The following is a 12,463-nucleotide window of genomic DNA, read 5'->3' on the forward strand; positions in this document are numbered from 1 at the left end:
CTTCAAAAAGATACCTTTTCTTCCATTTCACTCTCACAAACCTTCAAGAGGACATTTGTGCTCTATGTGAAGGCTAGTTTTCAAAATCAAAGTCATGGCATTTCACATTATATGAAGATATGAAGAAAAGCATTTAAAAGAATCTAACAAAACTGTAGAGAAGTTGGGGGGAGGGAAGCTCACATTACTCAATGCAGTAGATGTAGCTTTGAACTTAATTTTCTAGAATTCTTGAAATATTAGTGATGGCAGTATAAAAGACCAATTAATCAGGTTGTTTGTTCTCTGTGTGTGAGTCCCTGTTGCCATCTACAGTTAAAAATGGGGCATGCAACGCTGCCAAATATCTAGCTCTAAAAACATAGTACTGGAGATGATGGTGCTAAGGAAATAGGCTTGTTTGATGGGCACAGAAAATGGAAATGGTACCTGGAGGAGCAGCTCTTTTTCAACCACCTCTTCTGTCTTGCTGATGAGGCGCTTCTGCAGTGTATGTATTTTCTGTATCAGCTCAAAGGTACTGGGGTCACTGGCCTATTCAAGGGGAAAAAAAAAAGCAGCTGAGATTACCAGGTCCAGAGCACTGAGGTCCCTACAAAATTATTGGTCTATTAAAATTTATTGCAAAGTTATAGACCCAATATAGACAAGAATCAGAAACAAGACAAAACAAATCAAAATGCATTGCACGACAGATGAGACAGTCATCAAAACAGACTGATGTTTGGCTAGTATCGTCTCTGTTGTCCCTAGTGAGCCTATAAGTGGAAAGTGAGTATGTTTATTCCACCAGGGCAAATAATAACAGCAGCAATGATGGCAGCTCCTGGGCCTAATAACCTGATTCTTTGCCCCATCTGAACACTATGTTAAGTGCTTTTCACACATTATCAAATTTTAGTCACTCAACAGTCCTGTTAGACAGTATTACCTTCCCCTTTTACAGATAAGGCAACTGAGGCTCAGAGGAGGTCATTTACCCATGCTGATAAAGGTCAGAGCTGGATTCAAGCCCAGATATGCCTGGTTCTAAAGCCCGGGCTTCTTAATTACTATGCTCTGAGGTTTTCCCTACCATCATTTGTTTACATTGGAATGAGACAGGGTTCCCTAACTCATTCGGTCTCAGAGTTCTCCTTTCATAATTGTCAACAAGAAGATTCATTACAGCCTATGATGGGGCAAGTTCCCAGGATGTGGAAGTCTGCTAATTATTAGCAACAGGACATGACCATGGCATTTAGCTTTCAAACGGCATTATCAATCCATAAAGCTCTGAGGCACCTTTAGTAACTATCTGTGTACAATTCAAACAAGATCTACTATTATACATTGATAATTTGCCCTCTAGACATTGAGCCAAAGGTTCACTTTCAACTATACTGACATTTTGGAATTAATCTAGCAGCTAAATATTTTCAACTGCCTCCCAGAGTCTGTTTTCCAATTTTTTTAATAGAAATTGACATGGAATTGGAAACTTTAAGAGATCTGCTTGAAAACACATGGAATAAACTAATGTGACAGTAAATGAATTTACAGTTTTCATCTCTCTTCCCCAGACACATTCATGTTATTGTTAGTTTAGTAAACTACCCCACTCTTGGCATTTGAAGAGGAATAAATGAGGGTCCAAAAGGCGGAGATATTCCACTGACTATGACTTTGCTTAAGAAATACTAAGCAGTGACAACTGATATCCATATTCTGGAAGTAGATTTGGCATACACATTCACTTGGCAAAGACTGGACACTGTTAAAATTCAGGCCTCATGTTTACATAACAATTTATAATGCATTATCCTTAATGCTTTCTTCATTTAAAGGAAAAAATAAAAATGAGAAACAAAAACCTACTTGGCTGATTTTTCTCCTTTTCCTTGCTCTTTCTTATATCACATATGCCTATTCTCCCAACATTCCAACTGTTAACTTAGTCAAAGCCCCTTCTTGCACCCACATTACTGGGTACTACTAGAGGAGATGGGCATCTTTTTATTGAATAAACAGAGCTTCTCTGTTACTGTTATCTGCTGGTGGAAATGAATCTCGGGAGGTCATAAAATAAAATAAGAGGTTTATTATCCATCATCTTCCAAAGGGACTTTGGCTGTGTCCCCAGATCCTAAAAGGAGGAGTCTGACGAACACAATACTAGCTCTTTGAAAAGAGGGCAAGTTTTAAAACTGCACTTCCTTTTGGGAAATAAAAGGATGCAAAGGTTTTTAAAAACAAAACTCAAATCTGGAACAATCTAATTTACATTTGATCCAGTCTTTTACATTATGGGTGACTGGCACAGATTAAATAAAACTGTGCTTGTTACTGAGCTTTAGGTAAGAAGACAAGTCGGGTGGAGAGAGATTTGGGGGGTGGGAGGAAGGCTCTCCGGAATGTTACCTCAAGCTTCCTCCATCTGTGCACGTTCATGGGGTTCTCCAGTTCCTCCTCCAAGGCTCGGCATCTCGTCCTCTCCTTCAGGAACTCTCTTTGCGTGTGAAAAAGCTCCTGCCTAAATAAGTCAAACTTTCTTTAGCAAACAAATTCTCTGCCCAGCATTTGAGTATCCTTTCTTTACATGGTTTCCTGCATGCTACATCTTATAGAAAAAGATGGATTAGGGAGACTTTGGAAACACTGAGACCAGCTGCCTAAGGCAAGACACAGGTGATACCAATTCTTGCAGAGGGCAAACTTCAGCTTTAGCTTTAAGGGAAAGGAAAAAGTACCAGGAACTGATTATTGATACCCAGGGAATTTTAGAAGTGTATGGAAAGAACAGGGAAGGGGTAAATCATGAGGATTTCAATATATTATTCCACGTTTCTAAATGTCTTCTACAGTAGCAGCGAGATAACAAGCTATGTTCTACCACGGCCCTTCGATGCAAGCGACTGAGGCTCAGGTGAAACCTGACATCATTAAGACAGTGTATTACCATCCTGGCAACATACTGGAATCACCTGGGGAACTATGACAACATGCCTTTGCCTGGACCAACCCCCAAAGGAGTTCTGCTTTAATTGGTCTAGCATGAGGCTTGGGTTTCATAGACTTTTAAAGTTCTGCTGGTAATTCTATTGGAGAAGGAAACGGCAACCCACTCCAATGGTCTTGCCTGGGGAATCCCAGGGACAGGGAAGCCTGGTGGGCTGCCGTCTATAGGGTCGCACAGAGTCGGACACAACTGAAGCGACTTAGCAGCAGCAGCAGCAGCAGCTGGTAATTCTAATGTGCAGCCAGTACTGAAAAATACTGATTTAGGAGTGATCATTTGTCTCATGTTCCACAACTGCACAGGTGACTGAAAAAGTCCGGAAGAACTAGCTCTGGCTCAAATACACTTCTCAAATCTCTAGTTAACAGGTAACCAGAGTCTACAACCATCGACTGGCTGCCAGTCTATTGAACGAGAAGTTCTGTTGGGAGGCCGAGCAGAGGCAAGCACTCAGGTTGACACGGGCAAGAAGGATATTATTATCTGTCCTCGTCTGCTGCGAGTGTGCAGTGCATTACTAAAACCAAGCCATCTCTTTTACTCAATTGCTTCATTTAAACCAATAATACAACTTCCCCTCATTAGCAAGACAAACCATTAGAATTAACTGCATGATGCTCACTCAACAGGGAGCTCAGAACAAGCTGCTCAGAATTAAAAGCATATTTTTAACACTATTTTCTAGAGTGTCATCCTCAAAGAAGGGCAAGGGTATTGGGTACTGTGATTGATGATTTCTTTTGCACCAGACTCTATGCTAGGCATGTTACATTTTCATGTTTAATTTCAACAAATTTAAAGCTCAAATAAGTTGTGATTTGCCCAAGGTCACACAGCTTGTAGGTGGCAAGTCTGAGATTGGAATTCATGCCAGCTTGCCTCCAATATCTTTATTAAGTTTATTAAACTCCTTTATAAGGAATTCATAGGTGGTTCAGGGGTAAAGAATCTGCCTGCCAATGCAGGAGAGGCAGAAAATTTGGGTTCTATCTCTGGGTCGGAAAGATCCCCTGGAGGAGGAAATGGCAGCCCACTTTAGTATTCTTGCCTGGAAAATCCCATGGACAGAGGAGCATGGCAGTCTACAATCCACAGGGTTGCAAAGAATCGAACACGACTGAGTGACTGAACATGCACCTCCCACTATAAAGATAAAATCTAGTATCAACAAACTGAGAATGGGTAGAATGTGGTGCTTTGCATATGTAATAAAAATAACACATGGCTGGCAAGTTTGTGTTAATCACTCAGTCATGTCCAACTCTTTGGGACCCCATGGACAGTAGCTCACCAGGCTCTCCTGTCCATGGAATTCTCCAGGCAAGAATACTGGAGTGGGTTGCTATTCATTTCTCCAGGGGATATTCCAGACCCAGAGATCGAACCCAGGTCTCTTGCATTGCAGGCAGATTCTTTACCAACTAAGCCGCCAGGCAAGTTTAGTGATGGTCCTGGAGACCATTCAATAGTGTCTTAGAGTAAATCCAATTGCCTCCAAAATGTCAATGGTGATATCTCTGGATAGGAGACTTATGAGCGATTTTCTAATCCCTTCTTTACATTTTTTCTGCATGCCCCTTATTTTCTACAATGAATTTGTATTACTTTCATCGTCTGAAATATGAACAACTCTTTAAAAAAGAGAGTATTGATCGATCCTTGATGGTGCAACTTCCCTTGCTATTCCCAAACGTATTCACTGCATCTAAATATCAAAACTATCTAATTCAATTAATTTAAGAAGCAGATCCAGACTGTGTCCTTGTCCCAAGGTAGCCAAGGATACTGTTCATCTACAAGTCTGTGGAGAATAAGATAGTTACTGAGAAAACACCAGACCTATTATTTGGTTTCCTGCAATTGCCCATATAAAACATGGTGATGTTTTCCCAAAGGGAAAGTAGATCTTGTATAATGTAAGATTTAAAGCAAGAAGAAGGCACACTAAGCTCAAGTGAAAGCTGCGGAAGATAAATCAAGAGTGAGATGTAAAATTTGGCTGCCTTCTAAGGAAACAGAGTTTTCAAATAGTGATAAAATTAAAATTTCCCCCTCTTTCCATTCTGTGTGTAATTCCAAGAAAAAGATGTGCAAATGTTACCAGGATTCAATTTAAATATTGATGTTCCGTCTCTTGCACAGTGCCTTATTAAAGAAATTCTAAAGAGCTCATTGGGGGGATTTTTTTCTGAATTGTAACTACTTTGTGGTTATGATTTAACTGAACTTTCTTTCACTAAATCCAGACTAAAGTTTTCAAAAAACACTTTTGCACTTGCCTACGTTCCCCTGAAAGGAAATGAATTCATTTTTTGTGACATAGAATGGACACGATGTAGATTATGGGTTATGGAAAAGTTTTTCTCACTATTTGTTCATTATTTCAACATAAAAAATTTATTTTATGCAACCAGAAAAAGACTTTCAATGGCTGGGACTACCCTGATGGTCCAGTGGTTAAAACTCAGGGGACCAACGCAGGGGACCCAGGTTTGATCACTGGTCAAGGGACTAGATCCCACGTGCTATAACTAAGACCTGTCGAAGCCAAATAAATATCTTAAAAAAAAAAAAAAAAAGACCTTCAGTGACCAATAGGAGGAACATAAGGTCCTTAGGAAGTCCCCATAGGCTGCTAAGCGCTCACCTCCGAGGGGGTCTTCTATTACCTGAGTTCATCAACATTGGCCACACTCCTGGCAAGAATCCCTTTCTCCCGGCGAAGCTTCTTGATCTCAAGTTTGAGGATTCTCATGTCCTCCAACCTCTGGTTATACTGGCTCTCGCCTTTATTCAGCACAGACTGCTGGATCTTGATCTTCTCATAGAGCAAAGCCAACTCATCATTGCGACGAACTAGCTGCGACCCAAGGATATCTCTCTCGCTGATGACCTAGAAAGGTAGGGCAGGGCATGGCCACTGGGGGACAAAATGTCCCATGTTTCATTACAGCAGCAGCATTCAGAGAATCAACGAATGCCCATCCAATGTCTGCATGTGCTAGGCACTCAGTAGGTGAGGCACTGAAAATAACCTGCTAGGCAGCCAATACTGGACTCCTCCCACAAGAGTTGGCAGTCTTGTTGAAAAGAGTACAACAAATTATATTATTAATAATAATAGTCCATGGCCCATGGGCTTTTTCCAACATGTTATTGTATGTGTTTAAATCTGAACGTCTTTAGGGTGAGCAAGCTCTTGCCAAGTTCTACCACTCCTTACTGTCTTGTACCACATGCTTCCCTGGTGGCGCAGATGGTAAAGAATCTGCCTGCCATGCAGGAGACCTGGGTTTGACTCCTGGGTCAGGAAGATCCCCTAGAGAAGTGACTGACTACCCACTCTAGTACTCTTGCCTGGAGAATTCCATGGGGAGAGCTCTGGCAGGCTACAGTCCATGGAGTCGAAAAGAGTCAGACATGACTGAGTGACTAACACTTTCACTTTCACTGTCTTGCACAAGCCAAAGTCTCTTTTTTTTAACCTGCTAGATCTTTGAAAGCATTTAAGTTTCTAAGCTCCCAAATTATGTAATTACTCATTGTACTTATATGCAACAATGATATTATGCTAGAATGTAAACCCCTTGAGGGCAGGGTAACTTATTTTCTTGTTGGTCAGTATATCCCCAGAGCCTAAAGGAGCAGGTGACACACAGGAAGTGCTTGTAAATAGGAGCAGAATAAATGAATGGGTATTTCATAATTAATCAACAGGAAGTGGGCCTCTGGGGCTGCTCTGAGAGACTCAGTGGAAGAGCTCAGAAAAGCATGAGGTTTTGTGAGGAGCTGAATCAAACAATTGTGTCTGCTGATAGAGTCTGCAGGTCTGGGGAGGTGTGGTCTCTTCCTACCTGGTCCAACTCCTTCTTCTGTCTCAGCCTCTCCCCATCAGCCTCTGCTATAATTCGCAGGAGTTTTCTCTCCTCGGCTTCCTGCTTTTCAATGAAGTGTTTGGTCTCCAGGGCTTGTTGTCTCAGCTTCTGCAGCTCGGCCTGACAACGAGTGAAAGATACAGACCGATTTCACTCTGTAACAGCACAAACCAGGCCGGCAGGGCCCAGATTTAGATGGATAGTGTGCTTCTGATACTTCCCTGTGATGTCTCGTTTAGCATGGTTTGATCACCCTCATAAGCAAAGAAAGCTTAACACACACACACACACATACATACACACACACACACACAAGGCCTGTAAAGAAACAACAATGCATATTACAGTGATCATGTTTATTCTGAGTTGTGCCCTTGAGGGATTTCCATCATTTTTCTATATCAGTATAGCAGGAACCTCATTGGTATTCAACAGCAGTTCTCATACCAGCTAAACATGAGGAGAACCCACAAATAGTACAGAGAAGGATGTGGGGGGTGAGCATGGTGGGGGAGGGACTGGGTGGAGATATATCTGTATGTATCAGCTCCTATAACAATCCTAATATCATCAGCATATCAATTGCAGAGATAAAGTCTATTATAAGCAAAATGTAAATTAATAAAGATAACAACCAAACGACTGTCTTATCAAACATCCTGATGGAATAGAAGAGATTGTCTTAGGAGTAGGATCTATATACCATATATAGATCCTACTCCTAAGACAATTCCAATCTAAATGAGAAGATGAGATATACAAGTATTATGCAAATATTAACAAGTCCAGACAATAATGTTTCAGAATCTTTGTTGTCACACAGTGAATTGATGCCACAGGAGGTCAGAGGACTGCATCTGTTAGGAAGGCTTCCTGGAAGAACTCAGATCTTGAGGCTACATGGAAATCCTAAGAGAAGCAAGGAAAGGCTGCTTTGACTGGTAAATTTCAGAAGGAAAATTCCTCTCATCACAGGACACATTTGCTCCAAATCCATAAGTATATTTGTGGCTTACAACACCTCTGGCATGATATTAAGTATTGTGCCTAGCTATTCTTGTCCCAATTTCACAAATGCAATTAGAGACAAAGAAGAGCAAATCAACCTGCTCAAGGTCACACAGCTAATAAGAAGCAGAGTTGAGATTCCAACCTAGAATTTTTCATTCCAGAGTTTCTGTTCCCTTTGCTATCACCATACAATAGTTCCAAGTCAAATACAGAAGATGAGTAAGACGTGAGGGATTCACCACCCACAGGAGATGACAAATATAACCAACCACCCCACAGTGTGGAGATGCTCTCTACTGTGAAGAAGAACATGGGAGTACAGGACAGAGTTCCTATTTCTTCCTGGGGTTTAGAGAGAATAGCAAGTCTGGGCTTTGGCAGTTGACAGTTATTTCTAAAAGGGAGATGTATGTGCTGGGGGCGAGCAGTCAGTGGTCAGGCTCACGTGAACAGAGGCATGCAAACGATAAAGCACCTGGTGTGTTTACCAGATGGCAAAACATCCAACATGGCTGAGCTGGAGTACTGGGTAGGGAACAGCAGGAAGTAAGCCTGGTAAAACAGCTGAGACAACCTGAGAAGGGCCTTGTACGCCATGGAGAGTATGCAGTGGGCAGCCAGAGAGTTAATCATAATAGAGGAAAGAAGAATACAGCTTCGAGGTTCCATGCCCATGTAAGGACAGGTGGTATCACAGCCAGGTCAGCACAAGAAGGAAAGAGGGAGGAAGAACTCTGCTTTCACCCACACCTAAAACCACAAGGGAGAGGGCAAGACAATATTAAGCCTCCAACTTTTCAATGGCCTGCAGGTCAACATGTGAAAATGAAAAACTAGTAACTTTTTCCTTCAAGGAAGAATTGGGTTCCCCCACCTCCACCCACCCAGAAATGTCACAAAAGGGATGACAGAAAACCAAATACTTGCAAGTGAGTGCCTCTGAACCAATCCAACTCTAGTTGCCACCTGCCTCTAATCCATGAAGACCAAGAGTCATTAATCCCATAGCTCAAATTTATCCAAACAGTACAAGATGCCGCACACCTAGCAATAGACCTGTAATGTCACAAACTAAACACAGCTAGCTACTATAAAACACAGGGTTTCCTTTATGATATTTTGTTTGCTCATTCATGAAATGTATTTTGGTCCATGGATAAGCAAAGGGAAACAGTTAATGAAAAAAGATCTGGTCTGGTATTGTATTTACCACTTTGGGGGATTGCCTGTTAGGAAAGAGAGTCAAGAACCAGCCTTTCTATTTCTATAATCATTTAAGGTGACGGCGAAGACAGCAATAAAATACCTGTTTGGCTCATGCTTTCTTTAATAAAACTTTTATTTTCCCAGATGTGCAACATTCACTTCCCTATTCCTAAGTGCCGAGAGCTGATCAGAATCTATCAGCAGAACAAAATGAAACCGCTGTTATATTAAAATGCAATCAATGGTGTGTAAAAGTATCTGTCTGAAATGTAAAACCGTTCGTGTGTTTGGCATTGCTTGGTGCTTTTTTCCTAATATATCAAAATTCTGAGTGGTCTCCTTATGTCATAAATTTATGGGCTGTAAACAAGATGTGGCATTAGACGTTGGCAGCAAATGTTAACATCAACAAAATACCTTAGGTCTAAAGCATTTAACAGTTGTAAATCTGAGCTGTCTTATCCAGGAAAGATGGTAAAAACTACTGTGCACCCAAAGCTCATCAAGAAACATTCTAGATGGGACCCGAGGCATAAAGCTGTAATATGATGGCAGGACAAGCTGTTTAGTCACTACTTCTACAATTATACAGTTTTGTGATAGGTATTCATGGCGTATGTATCACCCAATCTAGCTGCGGGCATAAATCACATCTCAAGAACCATACTTGGGAACTTCTCTGGTGGTCCAGTGGTTAAGAATCAGTCTGCCAGCACAGGGGACACAGGTTTGATCCCTAGTCTGGGAAGATTCTACATGCTGCAGGGCAACTAAGCCTAAGGGCAGCAACTATTGAGGACGTGTTCTAGAGCCCAGGAGCCATAGCTATGGAAGCCCGCACACGCCAGAGACTACGTTCAATAAGAGAAGCCACTGCTGTAAGAAGCCTTTGCACCACAATGAAGAGTAGCCCCACGCACAGCAACTAGAGGGTAGCCCCTGCTCGCCACAACTAGACAAAGCCCTGTCAGCAAGAAGACCCAGCACAGCCAAAAATAAATGAATAAATTTTTTTTTAAAAAGAAGCATACTTAAAAAAAAAATAAATAAATAAAAAGAAGCATACTTGAGGGAGTTTGACCCCTTCATACGGGATCCCAACACTCACTGGGTTTCACAGAAACCATCTGTTTATATTCTGCAAAATAAATAGGACCACTTGAAGTCTTCTAACCACGAGAATAATTAGGCTTTCTCTCTCCCTCCAACAGTTCCCATCCATGTTGCTCTAGAGAGTCCACTGAGGACAAGGATATGGTGCCCTGAAGCCAGTTGCTAATGTGACGCTGAACTCTGGACACAGAGGATTTGCTGCTGAATTATTCACCAAGAATCAAAATGCTGTCAGATTGATGTGGGATGATGGGGTGGTGATGAACAGAATCGAGAGCTTGTTAGGACTGGAAGGCAGACACTCCACATAAGATGGCCCCTTTAGTGCTGATGAAACAAGACAGGGACAGAATGGGCAGATGAACACAGATGCAGCAACATCTACAAAGAACTATTGACATTCTGTCATAACCATCATGTGCTGAGAATGTCTAGAATCCTGAGGAGTCCGTAGAGCCTGGCAGCAACTGAAAAGGAAACATGGAAGAAGCAAGACTTTTCTATTGGCAGAGGGGGGGATGAATGAGGATGGGGATGATCTCTTACGGACAATTGTTTGTCGTGAGCTTGGAGAAGCGATAAATTGGGTTGTGCTGTCAAAAAGCATCTCACGGTCTACAAACAGGCTAGGGCTTGCCCTTCCGGGAGGGATTATGTACCAACGTAGCTTTGTATAACTCACTATAATAAGCTACATGTCTCTCATGGAGCAAAGTTACTAAAAAAAAAAACAATCTGCCCTTTCCTCCAGGGTTTTGGTTTGTAAAGCTCAGATGCATGAAATTCAGAGACCTCTGTAAACGTGATTCATCTTTGAGGCTAAAAAAGTCAAGAGGCTGAAACTCAACATTTGAGCTGTCATATTTTTCTAAAGGATGTCAAATGGGCTTAATGATAGGCCAAAATTATCCAGTCGAAGCACCATTGCAAGCCACTGTTGGATAACCTCAAATAATAAATCAAGGAGGCAGCCTTTTTTCTGTCCCTAATTCCTGCCTTAATGGAAAAAGCTGAGGAAAAGGCATCCTAGTTTCACAGTAAGTCCAAAGCAATCATCTTCCTATAATCAATGACACAAAGCTATCCAGACCTAGGATTCACCATTTGGAGCAGACTTTCTAGAACAGAAGCCCTTTAATCATCTCCCTTAGTCACCAGCTGCCAACTCTGCTGGCACAGGACCAAAGAAACAGAACTTTATTTTATTATGATTAAAATAATATAAAGTTTATGATTTAAACTTTATTTTATTATAAACTTTATTCCTTTATTTTATTATGATGCTTCTTTGGAGCTATATGTATAGACATCTAATGATGGAGGGTGTAATTGAAACAAATATTAACCAAAGTCAAACTAAGGAATCAGGAATAATTCTTTTTTTGCATAGGACATTGCTTATTCTAAAGCAGGACTTTGTCTTCCTTGGACCCCATTATGCAGCAATAATTAATCTTTTGAAAAGAGCATTCCTTGGAAAGTAAGAGATGAGGATCAATGTCACCCTCTGAAAGGTAGAGATGATGTACCAAATCCAGTTACATTGAAGCCTTGCTAACATGGGTCCATGAGGCCTGTGAGTGAAGCACTGTTTGCAACAAGATTAGTCTGATTCAGCCAATGTTAAACACCATCCCACCATAGACTTCCAGGATGGAACAAACAAACTCCTATAAAACTATTAATATGCTTTCAAACAAGGAGAATAAGGGCAAAGATGCAAGGTATTTTCAAATTTCTTTACATTTAAATAACTTTTAGTACAGAATTTTCTGTTTTTTTCTATCATGAGCTGGAGTGAGGAGATGAAAGTCTTAGGTAAATATATCAATTACCATATTTTTATTGTAAAGGCACTTTCACTACATTTTAATTTTTCTCTATCCTCATGTGCCTTAACTTAATGTAGTAGTTCTAGTTCCATGAAGACATATAATTGATAAAACCTATTGTTAAACTGAGAGTGCATATTTCAATCTACAGCATCATAGAATCAAGGAAATTTGACATTAAATCTGTCCAATGCTACATATTCATTTTCAAGATAGGAACTATCTTTGAAGATAATCATGTGCAGAAATTCAGTCTTTCACCAGCTGTAGAAGTTTCTGCAGATGGCCCATAAACATACACATTTAAGAAAATAAAAGTGGCACTATTCTCTTAGAAGTTTCATTTTTAATTCTTTGGTCAAATGGATTAGAAGGGAAATTTACTGGATTGGCTAGGAAAAGGTAAAAACATTAGGTTTAGTGAATAT

The 12,463-nt window shown here is 40.8% G+C and overlaps 1 protein-coding gene across 1 annotated transcript in view; it reads right to left on the minus strand.

Moving 5' to 3' along the window:
• Positions 1-315: 315 nt before the first annotated feature.
• The window catches only part of CFAP58 (cilia and flagella associated protein 58), a 56,979-nt gene continuing 44,831 nt past the window's right edge, over positions 316-12,463 (minus strand). Inside the window, exons 12-15 of the mRNA XM_043477271.1 lie at positions 6,853-6,993; positions 5,668-5,891; positions 2,401-2,512; positions 316-534 (exon numbers count right to left, since the gene is read on the minus strand). Coding sequence (XP_043333206.1) covers positions 316-534; positions 2,401-2,512; positions 5,668-5,891; positions 6,853-6,993 — 696 coding nt within the window. The remainder of the gene's footprint in view (positions 535-2,400; positions 2,513-5,667; positions 5,892-6,852; positions 6,994-12,463) is intronic.

This window comes from Cervus canadensis, chromosome 8 (assembly GCF_019320065.1).
Source record: "Cervus canadensis isolate Bull #8, Minnesota chromosome 8, ASM1932006v1, whole genome shotgun sequence".
In the NCBI taxonomy this organism is placed as follows: Eukaryota; Metazoa; Chordata; class Mammalia; order Artiodactyla; family Cervidae; genus Cervus; species Cervus canadensis.